General features: G+C 35.6%; 1 protein-coding gene across 4 annotated transcripts in view; it reads right to left on the reverse strand.

The window, feature by feature from the left end:
- Window positions 1–27,500, reverse strand: part of LOC135205463 (neuronal acetylcholine receptor subunit alpha-7-like) — a 179,206-nt gene that overhangs the window by 132,226 nt on the left and 19,480 nt on the right. For all 4 annotated transcript variants that reach the window (XM_064236116.1, XM_064236115.1, XM_064236114.1 and 1 more), the window contains exons 3-4: window positions 23,992–24,036; window positions 13,515–13,624 (exon numbers count right to left, since the gene is read on the reverse strand). In XM_064236116.1, coding sequence (XP_064092186.1) covers window positions 13,515–13,624; window positions 23,992–24,036 — 155 coding nt within the window. The remainder of the gene's footprint in view (window positions 1–13,514; window positions 13,625–23,991; window positions 24,037–27,500) is intronic.

Consider the following 27,500-nt stretch of genomic DNA (forward strand, 5'->3'; position numbering starts at 1 on the left):
TAGGAAAAATCACCGGGGCTGGTGGAATACTATAGCTGGTTCACTTAAGGTAGATTGGTAAAAAATCCATACGAAGTCAAAGGATTCGTTCAGTATATATCCGAATAAATTCTCTCTCTCTCTCTCTCTCTCTCTCTCTCTCTCTCTCTCTCTCTCTCTCTCTCTCTCTCTGGTGATAATTCCCCCAAAATAAGTTCCGGGATAAGTTAACAGTGAAATTATAAATTCTCAGGACGAAAACTTTATAATCTCTTGGCTAACTCTAGAGTTGAACTTTCAACACAATATCTCCCCCCTCCCGCTTTCAGCAACATCTAAAATTACACACAAAACCCTCTCCAGGGACATGTCGCCGCCCAACAAGATCCTAAAAATAATTGAAGCAACAATTAAATCTTGCAGAGGAGTTCTTGTGCTTCCTGGAGGGCGACCTTCGATCCAGGAATGTTCAGACAGTTTTCTTCTCAATGCCTTAATCCATTTGCCATTGCCTAATAGCGTCTCGTAAGTGTGTGAGACGGATAGTGGCTTGGTGTGGACCTGAGAATTCTGTAAGACCGACAGATTTAGATTTTTTCTCTTGCATAATAACTTGCAAATGTCAGATTCAGTAAAATGAATAGACATATTTTGCATTTCTTTATTTCATTTACAGCCCCAAAAACGGTGGTGGTGGTGGTGGGGGGGGGGGGGGGGGGTCGGGGGGGGGGGTTGATTTCATTTACAGCCCCAAAATGGAGAGGTGTATTTCATTAACACCCCCAAAGGGGTGGGGGCTGGGGCAGGGTTGTATTTCATTTACAGACCCAAAACGGCGGGGGTGTGATGCATTCCGTTTACAGCCCAAAAAAAAAGGGTGGAGGGGAGGGGGATAGGTCTATTTCATTTACAGGGCCAAAGGGGGAGGGGTGTATTTAATTTACAGCTCCAAAACGGGTGTGTGGGGTGGGGGGCTATTTTTTTCAGCTCCAAAACGTGTCTTCCCCGCACCAAAAAAAAAAAAAAAATCGAAAAGTGAAAAATATATACTATCAATACACAGTATCTACATTAGCAAACGGCGTAGTTACTTCTACCACTCATGTGCTTTTTTATTATTATTATTATTTTTTGTTTTATTTTTTTTCCCGACCAGCGTAAAGCCCAGTTACGACCGCTTGCATGATTTACAGGCCTGGCGACTGAATTGTTGGTTCGCCAGGATATTTTAACATGAAATTCATTTACGGATGAATGGGAGGAATTGTAAATAAAATGACAAAACCGGAACGGATATCGGCTTAATAAAACCGAAATACAATGGCCACGGTCAACTGTTATGGGAAATGCGTTCATTTAACGAAAAAATATTACTTTTTTTCTTTATTACATTATATACCATGAAACATATGAAAACTAGGTTAACAGGAGAGTCATTTGTATGTACACACACACACACATACATATATATATATATATATATATATATATATATATATATATATATATATACACACATATATATATGTATACATATATATATATATATATAATACATATATATATATATATATATATATATAATATATATATATATAACACAGCAGCGATGACGCACGAGTTAGAATCTATATAGTGAGGGAAATACAAATTTTGATTAGCAATCCTCCCAAATTCTACTTCTAATTCAAAAGAGTTTGATGAAGTCTTTGATATAAGCTACTGAAGGGTTTGTTTTGGGGGAAAATTATCAGAAAAAAAGATGTATATATACACTATTCATAAACATCTATGATTGTGCTGTGTGTGTGTTGGTGTGTGTGTGTGTGTGTGAAACCAATCGGGGGCGTTCACATGTCTACATAGACCTACCGTACCAAAAAAAAAAAAAAAAAAAAAAAAAAAAAATCGCTCAACCTAGGAAACGAGAAACAGCAACAACTCCACCGGGTCAAGATTCCACAGAAATTAAATTCCGAAAGAACAATATCTGGAACTTTAACGTGATCCACGTTGGAAAAAGAGAGAGAGAGGAAATAGTTTATCAAACGCGTTTTTTTTTTCATTTAATTTTTTTTTTTCCAAACACTGCGACAAGTTGCCAGAGAACAATTCTAAACTTGGAACGAATATGTAACATGTCAGTCGTCCACTGAGTACAGGATCTATGAAATGTATGTATGGATGTATGTATGTAATGTATATATGTGTATATCAGGGCGAAGGTGGACCATGGAAACGTACTACATTCAGCATAATTCTTTATTTCCAACGTTTCGTAATAACTTCGTTACATCTTCAGGAAATGTGTTAAATATATGAATTAAATTACTCTAAAAATCAATAAAATTCATAATATGAAAAAAGACAACTAAATTCAGTACAATTCTTTATTTCCAACGTTTCGTAATAACTTCATTCAGGAAATCTGTTAAACATTTGAATTAGATTACTCTAAAATCAATAAAATTGATTATGAAAAAAAACAGACACAAAAGCAAGACCAAAGATCACTAACCAACCTTATACAATGAAGACAGAAGATAGAATGCATAAACAACAAGTTAATTCGGGTAAAGGTGTATGGAGGTGGTCTGGGTATTTAACTAGGAGAAAAGGCTTAAAAAATAATGATTCCATGATAGGCGGTTCGTAGGAATTAGTTGTTTGGCCTATGATACAGAAATAACTTCTTTCAATATTATGTTTTACAATGTTTAGAGGGGTTTCTTATGCTGGAATGTTCGGGATTGGAGAGAGAGAGCGTCTACAGATAGTATGAGATCGACAATCACCAGGGATTAAGTTTTCATACTGGTTAGGGGACTAAGGCACGCTGCAAAGAACTTTTCAAGTAATGCCTAATCCCCTTACGAGGAATAGCCCTAGAATTACAGTACTTATATCTACTTTATAAGAGAGAGAGAGAGAGAGAGAGAGAGAGAGAGAGAGAGAGAGAATTTATAAACAAATCCTAAAATCTTTGAAATGGTCTAGAAAAGGGCAGAAGAAGAATATTTGGTTAAAGCCCCCCCCCCCTCCCCACCCTTCTCCCAAGATACCTTGAAATCATACAAGCCAGTGGCGTAATATGTCACACCAAGGGCGGTGAGGGGGGAGGGGTGGAGGGGGGAGCTCAACAGTACACCTCATGCGAAACGACATGAATAATGCATACTCGTGAAGGCTTACTAGCATCTCGGAGGCGCCCTCGTTCCAGTTGACATGTCAGTGCGTTCAGAGGACACACTCGCGTACTGCATCTAATGTTTGGGAAAGTGGCCCCTTGGTACTAATAGAAATGTCGGCAACGTTGAGTGATTAATTGGTGCCGAGAAGGAAGACGCTATTCATCCGATAATCGAGAGAGAGAGAGAGAGAGAGAGAGAGAGAGAGAGAGAGAGAGGGCCACGACCTTCTTATCACTTATTTGCTTACTAAGTAGCTTAAGACTTACGCCAACCTATGTAACATTGCAGTTCCTCCATACTTACGACGTTCATACGTTTTGGGTTATGTATATAACAATGCGTAGGTAAATACGCTATTAATGGTAATACGAACAAGAACTCCCTCTGTTCTCAATGATGTGTGTATGTGTATACACAATTACAATTCACACAAATATTTTCACCGTTTCGATTCGACAAAACACGCACCGTCTTTACTCTAAATAAACCCCAGTCTAAGTAAAGCCCAGTCTATCATTAGCGAGTCATTTCATGAGGAATAACCAAATATCCTTCCTTCCATCCCTGCCGAAGAGCGGCAGGAACCACTACCAGGGCAAATGCACTCTCTTCGTAAGCGGAGTAAATCCAGTTCTTCACGGAGAGGGGAAAAAAAAAGATGTAATTAATATCAATATAAGCTCTCAAGATTCATTACAGTCGACGACGCTGGGAAAACTCGAGGGAGATTAAATGCTAAATTAGTGAGGGTGGCGAGTCTCCTGGGAAACCCCAAGGCCCTGAGGTAAAGAAGTTCAATAACTGATGAGTACGTAGGAGGAGGAGGAGGAGGAGGAGGAGGAGGAGGAGGAGGAGACGGACGACGACGACGACGAGTAGGAGGAGGAGGGAGGAGGAGGAGGAGGAGGAGTAGGAGGAGGAGGACGACGAGGAGGAGGTTAGGAGGACGACGAGGAGGCGTAGGAGGACGACGAGGAGGCGTACGTAGGAGGACGACGAGAAGGAGGAGGAGGAGGAGGACCGGACCGACCGCGACGATGACGAACGAGTAGGAGGACAACGAGGAGGAGGAGGAGTGGCAGTGGTTTGGGGGGTTGTGGGGTAATATATAGTCGGGCTGATAATAGAGACCTCGTTAGCAAAATAAATAATAAAAAAAATAAAAAGAAAAAATAAAAATAAAAAGTTACAGTTAAGATATGGATAATAATTTAATTTAGATGAAAAATAATTAGCATTTATGAAAAATTAACTCTTTAATGCAGATTCAAAATCATAACTATAAGACCGAAACGTACAAATATCTGTGAAAGTGAAACCCAAATTGAATTGAGAACTAAAAAAAATAAATAAATAAAAGTATACCTTACATGGGAAGAGGATTATAAGTGTTTGATGTAGGGAACTAATTAACTTTTTTCTTTGTAGCACCAAAAACCATTAAGTGGTTCCTTAATAGGGCGAGTAAACATCCTGCTGTAACTTAGCCCAACTTTTGAAGAGGAGTGCAAGGCTGGTACTACGTAATAATAATAATAATAATAATAATAATAATAATAATAATAATAATAATAATAATAATAATAATAATAATAATAACATAACTTTTGATGAGAGATGCAAGCCTGTCACTCAATAATAATAATAATGATGAAATTGACCCATAATCATAGGAACACTAGAACAATTCCAAGATCCCTGAAAAGGAAAACTAGGAAAACTAGAGGCTGGAGTAGCTCCAGGACTCATGCAAAAGTGTGCTCCTGGAAACAGCGCACATAGTAAGAAAAGTGATAGGCTCCTAAGGAGGCAGGATGCAACCCGGAACCCCACACTATAAATACACCCAGTCGAATTGGAGGACTGTGATACAAAAAAAATCAATAATAATATCTGCCTAGTTAGAATACAAAAGGAAAGTCATAAAAATATTGACTATAGCACATTAGTACTCATGGTATGCGCCCGGTCTAACATGCCTCTCCCAGCAATTTCTCAAAATTCCTTCCTCTGGAATTCTTTGTGTACGCAGAATGCGGCCTCAAAGCACTTGTTTACTGACAATTATACATCTCTGTAAAGAGACGGAATGCTATGCTCAATCTCACATCACCGATTAAAAATTGCTGCTAGTTTTTCAACGTCATGCCTGCGTTAAAATGTACTTATCGTATATAATGTACGACGATTATGCAAATGATTAACGTAATCAGTATTTAACAAAGTTGGTCCCCTTAGAATGTACTATGAATGTTCTATTTTTAGCACATCTAAATAGTCGTATCTTCAAATACATCGTTTTTCATTTAATCCTTTATCAAATTTTAGGCTGAATATCGAAATCGTGTATTTAATGTCAACTCTTTTTCTTCGATCTTTGAAATAATCGAGCTGGGTTCAGATTACATTTTGAATTAACTTGACACCAACACAAACTATTTCTTAAGCAAATGCTGCCACGTATATATATATATATATATATATATATATATATATATATATATATATATATATATATATATATATATATATATATAAATAAGCTTAATAATAAATGGCAGCTATCTCGCAATGAATTCATTTCTCTACGTTAATCCACTTGAGATAGAAAAGAATGCAGCTGGGTAATTTACGTTGAAAAGCGCTTTTCCCAGCGAGGCCAATGAATGCGACAAGGCAATTCCGATTATTCAAGAGGAAAGCCGTATCCCAACCATCTGCTGTGATCCTTGGCTTATCACAGACATCGTACCCAGAGCAGAAAATGCCTGAAACGAATGTCGACAATAAATGACGTCAGCTGGGAGGTAGTACGTTCAATATACGGTCACTGATAACTGGGTCGTTAAGATAAGAACCGCTGGTATATCGTTATGACGAATCTATTAGATTTCAGTCTGGGCTGCCATGAAGGAATGGGCATACACTAGACCCAAGATAGGGCGCGGAATCATCACAAGTACCGCATCCAAGACCGCTCACTTTGAGATACTGCCGGTCAGGTTATCCCTATAAATCTATTGCCACTCGTCTATATACAGTCCCCATCACGTACTGTACTCCTAACGTAGTGTATAGGACACGTCCGACCCATCCCAATCTCCCCTTCGGCATTAGATCACCTACAGGTGGAACCTTACGGTAAGAACAGAACAGAATACAGAATTCAGGCCCAAGGGCAAGGAATGGGACCAAAGAGGTCATTCAGCGCAGTAGAAAAGGTTGGAAAGGCGTAACAGGAGGAAAACCTCGCAGTTACACGCTGAAGGAAGTGTTAGGAGAGGGTGGAAAGTAAGGTGGAAGAAATAAAATATGAATGGAGGTACAGTAAAAGGAGTGAAAGGGGTTGCGGCTATGGGCCAAAGAACGCTGCTAAGAACCTTAAGTAATGCCTACAGTGCACCCTTGCGGTATGTCTTCTCTGGGTTCTAGTATTAATTTAAAGCTTTAAGATGTTCTTTCAATGTCATATCTATAATCATCTTCGTATAGCAATACAGATCGTACTAAACTAACGAACAGAGATCTCCTTAAACATAAAAAGACTTACCTTTCTTTAATAACATACGAACTAGGCTAAACTATTATTTTTTGGTTACAAACCACATTAAATCAGCAACAAATACCAATTGTTATCTCTAACCATTATGTTGTAAAAACAAATGCACTGACAGTGGCCATCCTATCTCTAGTAATGTTACCCAAAAAGGAAATAAATGTAGTTTACTATGATATCGAATGTACATGTTTTTTAATATATATATATATATATATATATATATATATATATATATATATACATACACATATACGATATATATATTATCCATACAATATACAATTACCATATTCATATAAAATATATATACATATACTATATATATATATATAAAATATATATATATATATATATATATATATATAATATAATAATTTAGAAAACATGTACATTCGATATCATAGTAAACTACATTTATTTCCTTTTTGGGTGACATTACAAATGATTATGCCTACAGTTTTATTAGAGAGAGGAGGTCCACTGTTATAGCTTACTAGAGGTAGAGCGAATTGGATATTAAAGGAGATTTGTAGTTAATTGTATATGAACCATGGTGATTTGATAAACAAAAAATATAATACATATATATATATATATATATATATATATATATATATTATATATATATATATATATATATATATATACACATATTACATATATACATATATACATATATATATATACATATATATATATATATATATATATATATATATATATATATATATATATATATTATATTTTTGTTTATCAAATCACCATGGTTCATATACAATTGAGCTACAAATCTCCTTTAATATCCAATTCACTCTACCTCGGTATTAATATTTTCATATACGTTAGCCGAAGGGAAATTTCTTAGTTAATAATAATTTCGTCTTCTCGTGGATTCGAACCTGCCTCAAGTTGCCAGTATAAAAACAAAAAAACCAATTCTCGTTACGACACTTCACTGACTTTAAATAACATATACAAAATGCTTTGGAAGAGTATTGTTATTTTCCAGGTGTGTTAGAATGATATGGGCATAAATTTCGATTTTGGTAATTCATATTTAATCAAGTTTTTAAGATGTATGGTAGATCATCTCTTACCGGCTGCCTTAAAGCAAAACCCAGTGACAGCTAGAAGCTGACTTCAATCTAAAACGAACAAATGATTCTCCTGGCCACGGCAATAGCTCCCCACCCCCCCTCCTACATTCCCCCAGCAATGAACCCCTCCCCCCACCAAAAAAAAAAAAAAACAAAGCTATAAATCTTCCAACTATTCACAAAGCCGGTGTTCAAAACATTTCTGTGCAACGGACGAAAAGTATAAAACATCAACCTCCGAAATAATAAGAGAAGCCAGCAGGTGGGCAAGGGACAGGGGGCAGGGGGGTGGGCAGGGGGGCAGGGGGCAGGGGGGCAGGGGGGCAGAGGGCAAGGATGGGCGGCACACGACGTTCGCGAACTAACCCTTTTGACTTTGCGAGGGGCAGGGAGAGGGGGGAAGGAAAGGATAAGCCGGGTAAATAGGAATGGTACACAAGGGGGAGTAAGGAGGCGAACTACTTTCTAGTAGGTACAGCAACTTTCCTCTCCTTGTTAAAACTTCTGAGAGAGAGAGAGAGAGAGAGAGAGAGAGAGAGAGAGAGAGAGAGAGAGAGAGAGATTTGGGGTCCCCCAGGGGAGTGGGTCCTCGGAGCATCGGAAATCTTCAACTTTCTTGGAAACCTCAGCGCGTTTTCGCTCTCAGGACCCCAACTGAGGAGTTTATTGGATAAGGGTCCAGCTAAATACGTTTGGCCAAACTGAGAAGATGGAACAGGGGTCTGAGCATTCCTCAGAAACGTGATCGTTCAAAAAACCTCCAACTCTCTCTCTCTCTCTCTCTCTCTCTCTCTCTCTCTCTCTGACTATAAATGTGCAGGATATGAGACGTCAAATGGAGACGCCATCGAGATGATGTGAATTTTGCCCGAAAAGGAAGGGAATTTATTTGACTGCGAATTGCTATAAACGGGGCAGTAATTTGTACAAAATTATTCAGTGGTCTCAGCAAAGCCTCCGATATTCCCTGTCTTTTGAAATGATTCCGAAAAATCTATTGCGCTGTTGATGTAAGCAGTGAACTGCTGTGGTGAAATATCACCACCAAGGAATCAGATATAAGGTCCTGTAGGAAGCCTAACTTCTGACAAGGATGTAGGAAATATAAAGTATTTCCCTCAAAAAAAAAAAAAAAAAAAAAAAAAAAAAACACACAAACAAAAACATAAACCAAAACTCTTTGTTCATCAAACGAAATAAGGGTTCCACAACTTCATAAGAAAAACAAACGTTGAGATTCCACAACTTCACATGAAAAGGAAACGTTCAGATTCCACTACTTCACGAGAAAAACAAACGTTCAGATTCCACAACTCACATTGAAAACAAAATTGTTAAGTAATTCAACTTCAAACAAGAAAAAATAAATGTTTAAGATTTATCAACTTCAACCAAGGAAAAAACAAATGAAGATTCACCAACTTCACATGAAAAACAAATGTTCAAGATTCCACAACTTCACAAGAAAAACAAATGTGAAGATTCCACAATTTCACCAGAAAAACAAATGTGAAGATTCCACAACTTCACATGAATAAAAAATGTTAAGATTAATAAACTTCACAAGAAAAACAAATGAAGATTCCACAACTTCACAAGAAAAAAAAATGTTGGATTCCCCAACTTCACCAGAAAAACAAATGTGAAGATTGCACAACTTCACATGAAAAACAAATGTTCAAGATTCTACAACTTCACATTTTTTTTTTTTCAAAAACAAAATGTTAAGAGTAAATCAACGTCACATGAAAAACAAATGAAGATTCCACTTCACAAAGAAAAAACAAAAAAAAATGGTTGGATTCCCCACTTCACCAGAAAAACAAATGTGAAAAAAGATTGCACAACTTCACTGAAAAAACAAATGTTCAAGATTCTACAACTTCACATTTTTTTTTGAAAAACAAAATGTTAAGGATTAATCAAAACTTCACCATGAAAAAACAAATGTGAAGATTCCACAACTTCACATGAAAAACAAATGTGAAGATTCCACAACTTCACAAGAAAAACAAATGTTCAAGATTCCACAACTTCACCAGAAAAACAAATGTGAAGATTACAAAAATTCACATGAAAAACAAATGTTAAGATTAATAAACTTCACCAGAAAAACAAATGTGAAGATTCAGTAACTTCACCAGAAAAACAGATATTAAGATTAATAAACTTCACCAGAAAAACTAATGTTAAGATTCCACAACTTCACATGAAAAACAAATGTGAAGATTCCACAACTTCACATGAAAAACAAATGTGGAGATTCCACAATTTCACCAGAAAAACAAATGTGAAGATTCCACAACTTCACATGAAAAACAAATGTTCAAGATTCCACAACTCTACCAGAAAAACAAATGTGAAGATTCCACAACTTCACATGAAAAAAATGTTAAGATTAATAAACTTCACCAGAAAAACAAATGTGAAGATTCCACAACTTCACATGAAAAACAAATGTTATGATTAATAAACTTCACCAGAAAAACAAATGTTAAGATTCAACAACTTCACATGAAAAATAAATGTGGAGATTCCACAACTCACATGAAAAACAAATGTGGAGATTCCAGAATTTCACAAGAAAAACAAATGTGAAGATTCCACAACTTCACATGAAAAACAAATGTTAAGATTCCACAACTTCACATGAAAAACAAATGTTAAGATTCCACAACTTCACATGAAAAACAAATGTTAAGATTAATCAACTTCACAAGAAAAATAAATGTTAAGATTAATCAACTTCACAAGGAAAACAAATGTGAAGATTTCACAACTTCACAAGAAAAACAAATGTTCAAGATTCCACAACTTCGCAAGTAAAACAAATGTTCAAGATTCCACAACTTCACATGAATAAAAAATGTTAAAATTAATAAGCTTCACAATTAAAACAAATGAGAAGATTCCACAACTTCACCAGAAAAACAACTGTTAAGATTCCTCAACTTCACATGAAAAACAAATGTTCAAGATTCCACAACTTCACATGAAAAACAAATGTTAAGATTCCACAACTTCACATGAAAAACAAATGTTAAGATTCCCCAACTTCACAAAAAAACAAATGTTAAGATTAATAAACTTCACCAGAAAAACTAATGTTAAGATTCCACAACTTCACATGAAAAACAAAAGTTAAGATTCCACAACTTCACATATAAAACAAATGTTAAGATTCCACAACTTCACATGAAAAACAAATGTTAAGATTCCACAACTTCACCAGAAATACAAATGTTCAAGATTCCACAACTTCACAGGAAAACATATATTAAGATTCTAAAACTTCACATGAAAAACAAATGTGAAAATTCCACAACTTCACATGAAAAACAAATGTTAAGATTCCACAACTTCACATGAAAAACAAATGATTAAGATTAATCAACCTTCACATGAAAAAACAAATGCTTAAGATTCCACAACTTTCACCAGAAAAATAAAACAAATGTTCAAGATTCCCACAATTTTCAATCAAGGGAAAAACAAATGTTGTCAAATGATTCCAACAACTTCACATGAAAAACAAAAGATATGATAAATGAAACTTCACCAGAAAAACAAATTGTGAAGAAAATTTCCCACCAACTTCAGCATGAAAAACAAAATGTTGAGAATTTAATATAACTTCACCACTAAAAAACTAATGTTAAGATTCCACAACTGCACATGAAAAACAAATGTGGAGATTCCACAACTTCACATGTAAAACAAATGTTAAGATTCCACAACTTCCCATGAAAAACAAATGTTAAGATTCCACAACTTCACATGAAAAACAAATGTGAAGATTCCACAACTTCATATGAAAAACCAATGTTAAGATTAATAAACTTCACAAGAAAAACAAATGTGGAGATTCCCCAACTTCACCAGAAAAACAAATGTGAAGATTGCACAACTTCACATGAAAAACAAATGTTAAGATTAATCAACTTCACATGAAAAACAAATGTGAATATTCCACAACTTCACATGAAAAACAAATGTTAAGATTCCACAACTTTACATGAAAAACAAATATTAAGATTCCACAACTTCACATGAAAAACAAATGTTAAGATTCCACAACTTCACCAGATAAACAAATGTGAGGATTCCATAACTTCACAAGAAATCAAATGTGAAGATTCCACAACTTCACCATAAAAACAAATGTGAAGATTCCTCAACTTCACCAGAAAAACAAATGCGAAGATTCCACAACTTCACCAGAAAAACAACTGTTAAGATTCCTCAACTTCACATGAAAAACAAATGTTATGATTACACAACTTCACATGAAAAACAAATGTTAAGATTAATCAACTTCACAAGAAAAACAAATGTTAAGATTCCATAACTTCACATGAAAAACAAATGTTAAGATTCCACAACTTCACATGAAAAACAAATGTTAAGATTAATCAACTTCACATGAAAAACAAATATTAAGCTTCCACAACTTCACATGAAAAACAAATGTTAAGATTCCACAACTTCACAAGAAAAACAAATGTGAAGATTCCACAACTTCATATGAAAAACAAATCTGGAGATTCCACAATTTCACATGAAAAACAATGTGAAGGATTCCAAACTTACCTGGAAAAAAAAAAGTTTTAAGATTCCATAACTTCACATGAAAAACAATGTAAGATTCCACAACTTCACATGAAAAACAATGTGAGATGGAAGATTCCACAATTTCACCAGAATAAAAAACAAACAAATGTGAAGATTTCCACCAAACTTCAACCAAAATGAAAAACAAATGTGAAGATTCCACAACTTCACATGAAAAACAAATGTTAAGATTCCACAACTTCACACGAAAAACAAATGTTAAGATTAATCAACTTCACAAAAAAACAAATGTGAAGATTCCACAACTTCACATGAAAAACAAATGTTAAGATTCCACAACTTCACATGAAAAACAAATGTTAAGAATAATCAACTTCACATGAAAAACAAATGCTAAGATTAATCAACTTCACAAGAAAAACAAATGTGAAGATTCCACAACGCCACCAGAAAAACAAATGTGGAGATTCCACTACTTCACAAGAAAAACAAACGTGAAGACTCCACAACTTCAAAAGAAAAACAGGTGTTAAGATTCCACAACTTCACAAGAAAAAAATGTTAAGATTCCACAACTTCACAAGAAAAAAAAAAGTTAAGATTCCACAACTTCACAAGAAAAGCAAATGTTAAACAGCCATTGGTTGTTACCTCAACCTGAACTTATAAGTGTTGATTTTTGAAGACTAGGTTTCAACAAGGTACCAAAGGTGATGTTTAACCTTATTCGCCTCCAGAAGTAATCAGCAGTGTTACTCCTGCAAGTTGTGTGACGATTGCTGGTACTTTTTAGAATATTTTCCCCACCGAAACTGGGGGAAGGCGATCCTTTGGGGCTGACCTCAACGATAGGCTTAGACAAAAGGCTATATAGATTGACAGCCCAGCATCCTCACCTCTCAATGGCACTGAAATTTTTATGGTTCTTCTGGCATGGTTACCACTCCTGTCACATACCACGATAGATGATGACCGCCCCTTCAAAGATTAAAAACAGTCTAAAGGACATAGGTTGCTTCTACAGAGAGAGAGAGAGAGAGAGAGAGAGAGAGAGAGAGAGAGAGAAATCTGTTCACTAACATAATAATATAATATAATAAGATCCAAGCTACTAACCTGTTGTACATGAGCACATCTGGTGTCCAGAGAAACTTGGGGGGAATCCGCAGATCCGACACACCGCCGTAATCCGATTTGTTCCATCGAAGGTTGTAATCCAGCCATTCCTGGAAGGATATGCAGTGATAAATAAGCTGAGAGATAGCACTGAGGAGGAGTATTATTATTATTACTAGCAGACATATGTATACTGAAATTATTTATGAAAATGTGCAAAATAGCAAAATAACGAAGTCTACGGGCGTAACCCGCCTCGTTTCACGGGCAGAACCAGCTCCGTTTCAGGGAATCCCTTCTCACCCCCACCCCCTTCGGAGGAGTTGGGGGAAGTAGGATGAAAACCCATTATAGGTTATCTTAAGAGTCCCCACCGTAACCCTGTCAAGTTTCATGCCCATCGGACCAGCCGTTTGGCCGTGATTGAATGACAGACGGACGGACAGACATTACGCCCATTATAGTAAGATTATTATTCGGTATTCGGAAAAAGAAACTTATTCTTACGGAATAAGACCACCACAGGGGCCACTGACTTGAAATTCAAGCTTCCAAAGAATATGGTAAGTTTATTAGGTAGAAGTAAGAGGAGGCAAAGAAAAATAAAGAGAGAAAAGATCTCACTTATAAAAGAAATTCTTTAGTAAATTAATAAATATATAAAAACGTTTTACAGCGCAAGGACAATAATATAAAGGCAGTAATGCGTTAGATCTTCGCATGAACTTCTGAAGAAACCCCTAAGAAATAAATAAATATCCTTCATTATAAGTGAGACATTGATGGAAGTATGAAAAATACACGAATTGGATAATAATAATAATAATAATAATAATAATAATAATAATAATAATAATAATAATAATAATAATAATAATGTAATAGGGTTAAGATCTATGCAAGGAAGATACGTTCCATCCATGATCCCCGTTGATCAACGAAATAAATATCAAAATATATTATGACGTTTATTACAGAGGGTCAGGCGATGCTAACTTGAGGAGAAAGTTACGAGGTAACTTCTACTGTTCATTATCATTTCTTCTTCCGTGTTAATATATGGAGTTCATTATGTGCTACTAAACGAGATAACTTTAACGATTCATTCTCTGCCAAGCAATGTTGCAACACGGCTTGAAATCCCCGTTTCAATGTATATATAATGCAAGTCATAATGAACTAGGGATGCTCATCGCTCAATAGGCTCTCTCACTACCGCTGTGCGAAATGTAAGCTAAGCCTTCCCTTTGAATTCAACTTCGGAACCACAGCCAAAAACACCATACATAATCACTGATATTAAAAAATCAACGGAAGGCTTCTAAACAGCACTATATATTTCCATTCCTAATATCCATGATTTGAACTCATTTTGGGACGCAATAGATTTCTTTTCTTCATTTTTCTTTTCCCGTTTATTTATTTATTTCTTTTTTTTTCTTGGCGGTTGTGGTTGTGGTGGTGGTTGGGGGGGCGGGGTGGCTGGGCTAAAAAGGGCATAGTGATGCCCGTGCCATTGGTCAGTGAATTAAATAATAATAATAATACTGAATCCAACGAAATAATAATAATAATACTGAATCCAACGAGAAGGTAAAAAGCTAATGACGTTTTCCACAGAATCTTGTCAAAGTAACAAAGTGGGTACCTACTTTGAGCACTTTCTTAACCAGCCGTTGTAACAGCAGTTATTACCCATTTTCGCATTCAACGTCTGTATTTTCTCCCGTGTTTTTAATAAAGTGATATAAATGCAAAACTTTTCCTATACTTTAAGTATTGGTCATCAGATAAAATTAAAATTTTCATCGTACTATGACTAAGCCTATCTGCTCACTGCATTTCCGCTGTACAGAAAGAAAAAGTCACAATGCTAGACATTCAGCGTTGACATTCTTTATACCAAAATCAAGGTTTAAGAGTAGGTCGTAGTAGCAGCTTACTTGATCCAGCAACAAGGGTAAATTGCTGTTTATTTTAATGATCTGAATGAAAAAGAATGACATATACTAGTGTCCCTTTATGCAATAAAGTCCGGAAAAGTTGCCTATAAATCCTAATATTCTAATGAAGTCAACTCATAACCCGTCTTGGTTACGGGTACCGGAGTTTCCAGAGTATAAAACTTTGTCTAAAGTTGTCACTCTATAGTGATCTTAAAGTTTTTGTATTAGCGCTCTCCCTGTAACCATCTTCTCTTTGTTTATCAATACTGTCACCCTAATTTTTTCAGCATTATTGTTTATTTATTAGTATAATTTTTTTTTTACGTTGCATGGAACAAGTGATTATTCAGCAACGGGACCAACGGCTTTACGTGACTTCCGAACCACGTCGAGAGTGAACTTCCATCATCAGAAATACACATCTCTAACCCCTCAGAGGAGTGCCAGAGAATCAAACTCGCCAAGACCATACCGATCACGCCTCTGAGGCGCTTTCAGCATTATTACATTCTAAATAATGGATTGTACGCTGATTATGTGGATGTTCCTAGGCGACGTATAACTTTGCCATGATCACCGTACACGAGTGCGGTTGTCTGCATGTGCTTTATAATCTTTTTAACTACTTTTTTTTTTTTTGCACATATGGAATGAACTATTCGTTGACAACGCAACAAATATTCTTTTACTATTTTCTGCATAAGGCTTCTTTTATTACCCTTTTTTTAAAAATCATATTTTGTACAATTTCCGTTATGTCGCTGTGTACACTCCGTGTCCCTACAATGGACGGGAGGGGAGAGAGAGGAGGTACCTTACTATTCACAATTCTACGTTAAATCATTTTGGGGAATCGAACTATTTTTTCTATATTAGAACCGCACCTTTTACTTCAGAGAACGGCGTTCTCTCAACTGCAAGCAAATAATATCACGTAAAAGCAACGTAATTAATAACTTATTTGCTCTGATTTACCATTTGCTTGTGATGTCCCCGTTTAAATTTAATCATCGATTACGATAAACTGAGATAAATGTTAACCAACTTCAAACGAGGACCCTACAATGGCAATACAAGCTTTAGAAGAAAAATTGCTTCTATAGTGACAACTCCGAACACTATTCCATTTGTGTCAAATAAATAAAAGGCAAAAAAGAGACAAGGCCTGATTGTCTCTGGGGAACAAAGGTCAGGAAGTAATCTATCGAAGAGAGGTGGATGGGGTACGGGGACGTTCATTTCATTTCTCTCTACGAACTTGTTATCCATCTACGGCTCAAGCAATGATTTTCAACTTTTTTCCTGAATATCCCTATTTCGAACATTTCAATCCTTCGCGACCCAGAGTAAAGTAAAGAGAACGAAAATATAAAGTGATATATACACTTTATTTTGAAGAAAAAACAAACACTATTTTGGAGAGAAAAAAAAAACTATTTTAGAGAGAGAGAGAGAGAGAGAGAGAGAGAGAGAGAGAGAGAGAGGAGAGACTATTTTGGAGAGAAAAAAACCCCACTTTATTTTGGAGAGAGAGAGAGAGAGAGAGAGAGAGAGAGAGAGAGAGAGAGAGAGAGAAGAGAGAGAAAGGGTACAGCTTTTCATTCACAAAAGTAAATTAGTGGGATCCATGACACCATTAGGCGGGGTCGAGGAGGAGGGAAAACGGGGAGGAGGAGGAGGAGGAACATTCCTCACATCATTAATCTGCGTTAAAAGAAATTAATTAACTGAAATACACTGAAAGCCTGATCATTTTCCTTCGTCACTGCGACCCGTCAAAATTGATCTGTCGACCCAAGTTTAAGAACCATTGGGCTGAAGGTTTCAAGTAGAATTGCCCTTTTTCTAACTGAAAGACCTTGTGGGTTACAGCAGTAACCTAAACATAGTATAATCAGCCGAGTTCCGTGCAAAAAAAAAAAAAAATAAAAAAAAAATAAATTACAATTCGAATAGTTACTGAGCATTTGAGGAAACAATTTCGTAAACTCTGATATATACAAGACAAATAAGGGAGCTGCTCACGCTGAGAAAAGAAGGGAATAAAGGAAAAAAAACACACACACACATTTGCCAGACTTCTACAATATACAGCATTTCCACTCGCGTGGCTACAAGGAGTTCAGAACACATACTATATCAATCCACGATAATCTTAGATGGGTTATATCCTGAATAATAAAATTACTCTCCAATATAGATACGGAATGGGAAATTGAATTTAGGCTTGAAGTCAAGGACCAATATAAATATGAATCTTTTCAACACGGTAAATTATAATGCAAGAAGAAAGCACATACCAACTTCTGTAGACTTCATATGGAATCAAAGCCCAAAGAAGTAAATAATAACAAGGCGTGATCCGACGCACAGCTTACTCAGGACGTGTGCAAGATTTTTCCCCACATGCATAAGTTGTAAACATTATATTCCTAACTTAACGTAAATTAAAACGTGGTAAATTCTACAGTCAAATAGAGCCTTCTTTCACCAACGAATATATACATATATATATATATATATATTATATATATATATATGTATAATATAATATATATATATATATATAATAATAGTATATATATATATATATATTATATATATATATATATATATATGTATTAATTATATATATATATAATGCTATACATATCTTCTTAGAAAATAAATTTTCTGTACTGTCTAACATGCGCATTACTTTTTTTTTTTTACATTTTCATTCTAATAAATAAATCATAAACATCTTATCCTATCCTATCCTAAAATTCCTGTATCATTAACTCAACGCGAAACCTCCTTTTCAAACCTTTTTAGGCTCTACCATAGACCTTCCCCCCTCCCCATTCCCCTCCCCAAACAAACAACAATAACAACAAAGTAACATGTAAGGCTTACTCCCCGAGTAAGCGAAAATAAAAAAAAGGTCTAAATCCAACATTCGAGCTCAAGACAATGTCCAGAAATGACGGGATTCTCAAAAATTCCTTCCTCATTGTTCTCTTTCTATATTTAATGAAGTATTGTCATCCTAAACAAAGGGATCTTTTTAGGGCAGAGGCAGTTATGGATTTATTGAGAAACTCCTGGGGACTCAAGAATACAATACACATACATACACATACACACATACAGGCATATACTTATGTATATAGTACATGCACATATATGCACATGCATACATATATATATATATATATATTATATATATAGTTTTATATATATATATATAATAGATAATATATATATATTAAATATATAATATATATATATATATATATATATATTATTATTGATATGTGATATATATTATATTATTTATAACATTAATATAATAAATATATATAATAATATGTATAATATATACGTTATATATATATATATATATATATATATATATGATATATATATGTATATATATGATGCTTCTTACGGATGTTCTCTCTTCTTTTTTTTCCTCTTCAGCCATTTTCAGTCTGGCACGTCCTAACGGTCAGAATCTGACTCTTCGCGTTTGTTGTGCCTTTCTGTGAAGTCCAGTCAATATTCGAATCCCATAGGAGAAACGAGCCTTTTCTTCCAGTCTTTCCCCACTGGAATTATCTGATCGAACGCCTTGAAAGCAGATAGTTCATCAGGAAGATGGAAAATAATGCTTTACCTAACATTTGTCTAAGCCAAGAATTAATGTTCAATATTTTAGGGGGGGAAGGTGGGTTAGAGTGGTCAGATATAGACACTGATATTTGACTGGGGTGTTTTAATTCCTTTGCACGTTAATTGAGATGGCTTTTCAAAAGTTAATGGAATTCTAGTGTCACAAGATCTACCGATTCCCTGACATGCACGACTGGAATCTTTAACCCAAATCCTGTTACCAGGTCTAACAAGGCGCGATCTGAACCCCAGGTTACTCAGGGCGCCTACTAAAATTTGCGGTTAAATAGACCATTGTTTCACCAACGAAAATTGAAATATATAAATACTCTGTATTTTATTATTAATAATGCTTCTATACTGTTTAACATGCACATTATTTTTTTACGTTTTCATTCTAATTAATAAATCATGAATATCCTATCGTAAAATACCTGTATCTTTGAATTCAACGTGAAACACCTTTTTCCGAACTTTTTAGGCTTTTCCTTAGGGCTTTCCAACAAACCACCCCCCACCCCCACCCCCACCCACCCCACAACAACAACAGCAAAGTAGTTTGTAGGCTTGCTCCTCAAGTAAGCGAAAATAAAAATCTATCTTCATGGCTGAATGGATAAGTCATTGTCGTCCACATACATTCCAACATTGCACAGGTCTGAGTCCTGGTGAGGTGAGTTTCTCTTATAACTCCCTTTGAGTGCAAACTATTCCCAAGGAAAGGTGAACTCTATATTAAAATGGGGTTTTGTGGCTTAATCTTTAAGAGAGTACAAAAGCCGTAAGAAACTGACAAATCACAAACACACACACATATATTAAATACATATATGTTTGTCATATTCAATCTTATAATAGAAAAAAAGTAAATTTAAAGCAATATACGATGCTTCTGAGGTACTGGTAATGTTTCATAGTCAACTAATCTCATCTGTATGGCACTGCATTAAACCAACCATCCAGCAGGGTACTCACAGCAGGAGAAACACTCTACAGCTGAAGAATGAAAACATCCAACGAATTGAAAAAGGACCAAGACACTGACGAAACCATCCTGACGATGCCCAGTAATGCCACGGAATGCAATTGAATATGCAATGGGCATTCCAATTCAAGTACGCCGAGAGCCACCCTGGTCCTCGACTCACACTAACAGCGCCTTTGTCATTAGCTACCAAGGCAGCCCTTGCTTAGACAAACAATCTAGCGATTACATCAAATACCTGAGGGTAAGGTGTTTAGACTTCGGCGCTCACGCCTAACGCTCAGCGAGAGGTGCTGGAAGCCTGGAACGCCATCCAGAAACTTTCCCCTACTCAGCCCAACGTCAACCATACGCTTCAAGTTTATCTCAAATATTTCGGTATCGTGACCAAACATCGAACATCAACAAAACACGACTGTCGGCATCGAACTTGGAATGCGGAACCACAATTTTCTGAGAGAGAGAGAGAGAGAGAGAGAGAGAGAGACGTGAAACTCCATGCTTTCTCATAACGTTTGAGGAACCAACTGCCCTATCCTCTTCAGGATCTTTGAAATAAAAAGTAAATACGGCAAAGGGAGTGAAAAAAAAAATGAAATGAAGAATGGCGCCATGCCACTGATAAAAAGCTGTGTCAAGTTTAAGCAACGAAGTCGGAAATGAGAGGGAAGAAGGAGGAGGAGAGAAAGTGAAAACAGAGCGACAAATATTAGGATTTCGCTCTTATCTCCTTTTGTCGCGGAGGGTCGGTAGCACTTTATATATGGGACCTCATTCATTATTCAAACGTCGCCGGAAAGAAATATACCACCTCATTAGCATATAATTGGTCTCCGTCATTGTTTCCCTTTTCCCCATCCCTCTTTTAAGAGAGTAATTTCGCCTGGTATTGTTTCTGCGAGACATTATTTTTGATATACAAGTATTTCCTCTTGAGCATGCTGTTGATGTCCTAATCTTTTATGTCCAGTTACTACATCTTCTTATATGATGTCATAACCTCATAACTGTGCCTTCATGTCGCTGTTGATAACCATGTTGACCCGATAACCTTAAGAGTACCTTCATTTCGCTGTTAATAACAATGTTGACCTATGACCTTAACAGTACCTTCATTACGTTGCTAATAACAGTGTTGTCCTGGTAACTTTAACAGTACCTTCATTTCGCTGTTGATAACAATCTTGACCTGATAACCTTAAGAGTACCTTCATTTCGCTGTTAATAACAATGTTGACCTATGACCTTAACAGTACCTTCATTTCGTTGCTAATAACAGTGTTGACCTGACCACCTTAACAGTACCTTCATTTCGCAGTTAATAGCAGTGTTATTCTGGTAACTTTAACAGTACCTTCATTTCGCTGTTGATAACAATCTTGACCTGATAACCTTAACAGTAGCTTCATTTCGCTGTTAATAGCAATGTTGGCCTATGACCTTAACAGTACCTTCATTTCGTTGCTAATAACAGTGTTGACTGACCACTTAACAGTACCTTTCATTTTTTCGCTGTTAATAACAGTGTTGACCTGGTAACTTTAATAGTACCTTCATTTCGCTGTTGATAACAATCTTGACCTGATAACCTTAACAGTAGCTTCATTTCGCTGTTAATAACAATATTGACCTATGATACCTCAACAGTAGGTTCATTTCACTGTTAATAACAGTGTTGACCTGGTAACTTTAAGTACCTTCATTTCGCTGTTGATAACAGTGTTGACCAGATGACCTTAACAGTACCTTCAATAGTATCTCCATTTCGCAGTTATTAACAAAGTTGACCTCAAGGGTACATCATCAGTTTAAACAGCAGAGGGATAAAAAGTATTTGAAACTAAGATTGCAACATTTTGGACACAGCAAACTCGACACCGTAGGTAAAGATAAGATATCTGGGGAAATTCTGTCCTCAGGTATATTCCATTTTCATGGAAAAATGAGAAACTCCTCGAATTCTCGAGTCTCCAAAGAAGAGCAGCAATGCGTGTGCTTAATTTTTCCTTTCAACTACACACGCAGCTTACAATTCCACCAGGTTTCTGGGTCATGCCATGTTATTCTGATAAAAAATAGTCCTCCGTTAAAACCTTTATCATGATTCCAACTGATATTCCCCACACAACGCTGTCATCACTCCAAGTATTTCAGTAATGAATTTTTCATTCAGGACCATAATTAGACCAAATTATCGAGTTTCCGGTAGTCATTTCAAAATATCATATAAATTCCTAAGCCCTATTTTCTTGGTAAAACTAAATATTTCTACGCCGTCACAACCGAGTGTCACGAGTTTTCTATTTAAGCTCACAGATCTCTCATTCTTATTCCTTATTATCTGGGACCCATTTCATGTCCCAAGTTGTCATTATACTTCCAACCAGTTCGAAGAGTTTGAAAATTACCTCTAGATTTATAGTTACTTTATTTGTTAACTACTTGGCCAGTCAAATTCTAATACAAAATTTTCCTACTACTTTTCATAAAAACATTTTGCAAATCATAAATACAATAATAAAAGAAAAAAACCTCTGACACTCCTTTCCTCCATTTGTTATCTTTTAACTTATTTTTGCCATTCCATAACTGGAAAATAATCCTTCTGTATATTTTTTTAAGTCTTTACCTTTCGTCTAACACTGCATAGCTCATTCTGTCATGTTTGCTAGATTGTTTGTTTGTTTGTATGGTGTGTTTGCGTTGCATACAACCAATGGTTATTCAGCAACGGGACCAACGGCTTTACGTGACTTCCGAACCACGTCGAGAGTGAACTTCCATCACCAGAAATACACATCTCTAATCCCGGAGTGGAGTGCCCGAGACTCGTACTCGCGGCCACCGAGGTGGCACGCCAACACCATACCGATTACGCCACTAAGGCACTTCAATTTTGCTAGAGCCCAGAAAGCAAGAAATGTTTCTGATCTCGACCTCTTACATTTCAGATCCTAAACGTCGAAATCGTTTCTTTCATCTCGCCAGCTAAGTTCCTCGCTGGACGAGTGGTTTTCGCGCTCGGCTGCCAATCCGTTGGTCTGAAGTTCGAATCCCGGCTCGGCCAACGCGGAATCAGAGAAATTTATTTCTGGTGATAAAAATTCATTTCTAGATATGGTGTGGTTCGGATCCCACAATAAGCTGTAGGTCCTGTTGCTAGGTGACCAATTGGTTCCTAGCCACGTAAAAATATCTAATCCTTCTGGCCAGCCCTAGGAGAGCTGTTAATCAGCTCAGTGGTCTGGTAAAACTAAGATATACTTATTTATCTCACAAGCTTCCTACGCGGAAGTTAACTCTACATAACCCGTTCTTCATTTTTCTGATGTCCATCAAAACCGATATCCCTCTTTGGTCCAACACTCCATTGGATGACTTTGTTAATTAATCTTGTCTGAGGTAAATGGTTAATCTGTGAATGGTTAATCTATCTGATATCTTTTTCTGTCCGGGAGCATTATCAGCAGCTTGGTATTTTACTTTCTCACAGCAAGTTCATTTACCAAAACGTTAAATATCAACCACAGAGAAAGTTCTTAGCCCCAAGTTGATTACCCTTAGGATTATGATCGCCTGACGTTTGTTTATTTGTTTGTATGGTGTTTTGACGTTGCGGGGAACCGGTGGTTATTCAACAACGGGAACAAAGGCTTTACGTGACTTCCGAACCACATCGAGAGTGAACTTCTATCGCCAGAAATATACACATCTCTCACACCTCAATGGAACGATCGCCTGACGTAGTGAAATTTTGTCCTTGCTATGAAAATTTACAGGAACAAACCCCTAAGCTACTGAATACCTTATTCTTAAAAAAAAATGAGTATAAAATTTTCGAGAATAAATTAATATTTTCGAGAATAAACTAATAAAAGTGAAGAGTACTTACGAAATTCAGCCAGACGTTCGTTGTAAGGATCTGATTCTTCTCGTCCTGAAAAGGAATTTGAGAACATGATTGAAAGGTTTTATTAAATAAAAATTATCAAGTGATTATTTGGACAGGGGATATCATTCCAACTTGTTATAGAAGGAATTAGTCCAATAAAACTGTCAACATATTGACAAATGATATATGTTCAATAACAAATAATTTCATCAATACTTAAACCTAATAACCCCACTTAACTCGCAGCATTTCTGAACCCTTACAGTGGACATGCATTTATCAATATCAACAGTAATGATTAAATCCCAATCATTAGCCTTTGGCAGCAACATATATATGATTCAAATCAAATCAAGTGTTGTAATTACACTACTTGAAATTTCATTATTATTATGAATGATTCATTCGTCTTTCCAAGCAACAGGGAACCCGGACAGGTGGATTTGCAATGATTACCATCAATAATCAAAGCTCACCTATAATTAAAAGAAAAAAAAAGAGCAAGGCGTGATCCGATCCCCAGCTTACTCGGAGCGCATGCTAAAATCTACGGTCAAATGGCCCGTTGTTTCGCCAACGAAAATTAAAATAAATACGCTACATTTTATAGGAAATAATTTTTTCTGTACTGTTTAACATGCCCATTATTTTTTTTATATATTCATTCTAATAAATAGATAACTATCCTAAAATTCCTGTATCTTTAAATAAACGCGAAATATCTTTTTCAGACCCTTTTAGGCTTTCCTATAACACCCCCAAAAAATAACAACAACAACAGGCACCAAACTATGTAATTCTGTTAGATGTAATATCGTCAATGTCAGCCGAACTTTAACCGCCAAGTAAATGGGACTGGTTCAAGCTAAGATAGAGAAAAAGGGCTTTTGATATTAATATGTTATTCTATATTATTCAAGTTACATATCACCAAATGCTTTTTATCTTCACGGAAAATAAAAAAGAAGAAGCATAAAGTGTCTAGTTGAAAACTTATTAATGTGCCTGATACAGACAATGAAATATTAAACTGTCGACATACAGACTACTTTACATGGAACCTAGAAATTGCATCACGCTACTGGTGGCACACTGTACGGGGCACTTTCCTCATTATGCCCAGATGCCCAGTGTTCGTTTGCATATCGGTTTTATGTAATAAAAAAGGAATATTGATCCCCAACTCGATGGTCATCCGCGCTGGTTACGCAATGAAAGGAGAACAAATTTGGTTCATCAAAAAAATAAAAATCTTTGAATGATACAGCTGGTTTGTGAATCAAAACATAAAAACTGTTTCAGATCAGAATACGGGGAAGGGAAGGGCGGTACTTTCGAGGAGATCAAGAGCAAATATTCTTACTATATTAATCATTTAGAATGACTACCTTTTTAACTGAAGAGGGTAAACGGATCTCTTCAATGATACTGGAAACCCACTTTGTCAACTCCAGGAGACAAAATTAAATGTTTATGAAAACATACATGGTTCCAGCTTTATGGCTTCTCAGGGGGAGAGAGAGAGAGAGAGAGAGAGAGAGAGAGAGAGAGAGGAGAGAGCTTAATATAACCAGAGAATAGCCTCATTCGTCATCTGTCATGGCAACTGGCCTTGATTCATCACCTCGTTAGGTCAATAAGGAGTTAATCAATCATTCTTTTCTTACTCGCATGAAACGCATAAGAAATGATTTGTAATGTGAAAGTATCAAAGGTTATTTATAAGAACAGTACCTTTACTTGCGCTTTAGCCTAAATTTATAAATAACACGAATTTATTTACGAAAACGCATTTTTTTCACGTCCACAAATACTCGTTATTAAAGACCACTTGGCATTAAAGCATTAATTTGAAATTTGAAAAAAGTCACATGAAAAAAAACTTTCCCTGGCTCTGCAGTCTTATATTATTGACGAAAGACATTTACCAAATTTTTGTAAATAAAAAAAAATGCGTGTAAGGTTGGGTGCCAAAAACGTTTTCCTGTAAATTACGTTACTTCATAAAGACAACTAAATTCTTTTTACTCATGTTACTTCCAATAAAAAAATTCTTATTACTTACGTTACTTCACAACAAAAAATTCCTATGTTACTTCATACATAACACAAAATTCTTATGTTACTTAACAAAGAAAGGTAGCTTCTTGTTAATTATGTTAATTCATTAAGAAAACTAAATTCTTGTTACTTATGTTACTTGAAAAATAAAAAACTCTTAAGTTACTTCATACATAAAACAATAATCTAATATTACTTTATAAAGAAAGGTAGTTTCTTGTTAAATATGTTTATTCATTGAGAACACTAAATTCTTGTTATTTATGTTATTTGAAAAATAAAAAATTCTCATGTTACTTCATACATAAAACAATATTCTTACATTACTTTATGTAGAAAGACAGCTTCTTGTTAACTGTTACTTCATTACGAAAACTAAATTTTGTTACTTGCTACTTCAAAAGTAAGAAAATTCTTATGTTACTTAATAAAGAAAGGTAGCTTCTTGTTAATTATGTTACTTCATTAAGAAAACTATTTTTTTTACTTGTGTTACTTATGTTACTTCAAAAATAAAACATTCTTGCTAATTATTTTACTTCATCTATAAAACAAATTTCATAAGTTACTTTATAAAGAAAGAGGGGTTTTTGTTAATTATGTTACTTCATTAAGAAAATTAAATTCTTATTAATTGTGTTATTTCAAAAATAAAAATAAATTATCGTTAATTATGTTAACTTCATCTATAAATCAAAATTCATAAGTTACTTTATATAGACAGTTTCTTGTTAATTATGTTACTTCATATACAAAACAAAATTCTTATGTCACTTTATAAAGAAAGACAGCTTCTTGTTAATTTACTTAAGAAAACTAAATTCTTGTTACTTATGTTACTTCATCTATAAAACAAAATTCTTCATCAATAAAACAAAATTCATATGTTACTTTATATAGAAAGACAGCTTCTTGTTTAATTATGTTACTCTAGTAAAGCTTCCCAAACAATAACACGCCAAGAAAGATTATGAAGAAGATCATACCGTAAAAAAAAAAAAAAAAAAAAAAAAAAAAATTCTATCCATCATCTCCCCCCCAAAAGCATTTGGAAGTTTGATTTATGGTCCCTAATAAATCGATGGAAGGTCTGAGAGCGTTTTGAAGGCAGGTCTTCTGACCCACTCTCCCAAACCTGCCTGTTGACACTTTGTGAAAGGTAAATGCGTTGCCAAGCGCCTGCCTCCTAACCTTCCTGCCCGCCTGCCTGCCTGCCGGCCTGTACCCACTCTCTTAAAACCCTTTGGCACAGAAGATTGTATCAACACGGGGAAATTAACGAGAACAGATTCGGAAGTTCCTCTCAGAGCAGAGCAGAGCAGAGGAGAGAGAGAGAGAGAGAGAGAGAGAGAGAGAGAGAGAGAGAGAGAGAGTCTCCATCTCACGCACCCCTAAACTTCATCAGCCTTTAAAGGCTTCCAGAAGTGGCTTTTAAGACTTCTTTTGAA

This window comes from Macrobrachium nipponense, chromosome 24, assembly GCF_015104395.2.
Source record: "Macrobrachium nipponense isolate FS-2020 chromosome 24, ASM1510439v2, whole genome shotgun sequence".
Classification (NCBI taxonomy): Eukaryota; Metazoa; Arthropoda; class Malacostraca; order Decapoda; family Palaemonidae; genus Macrobrachium; species Macrobrachium nipponense.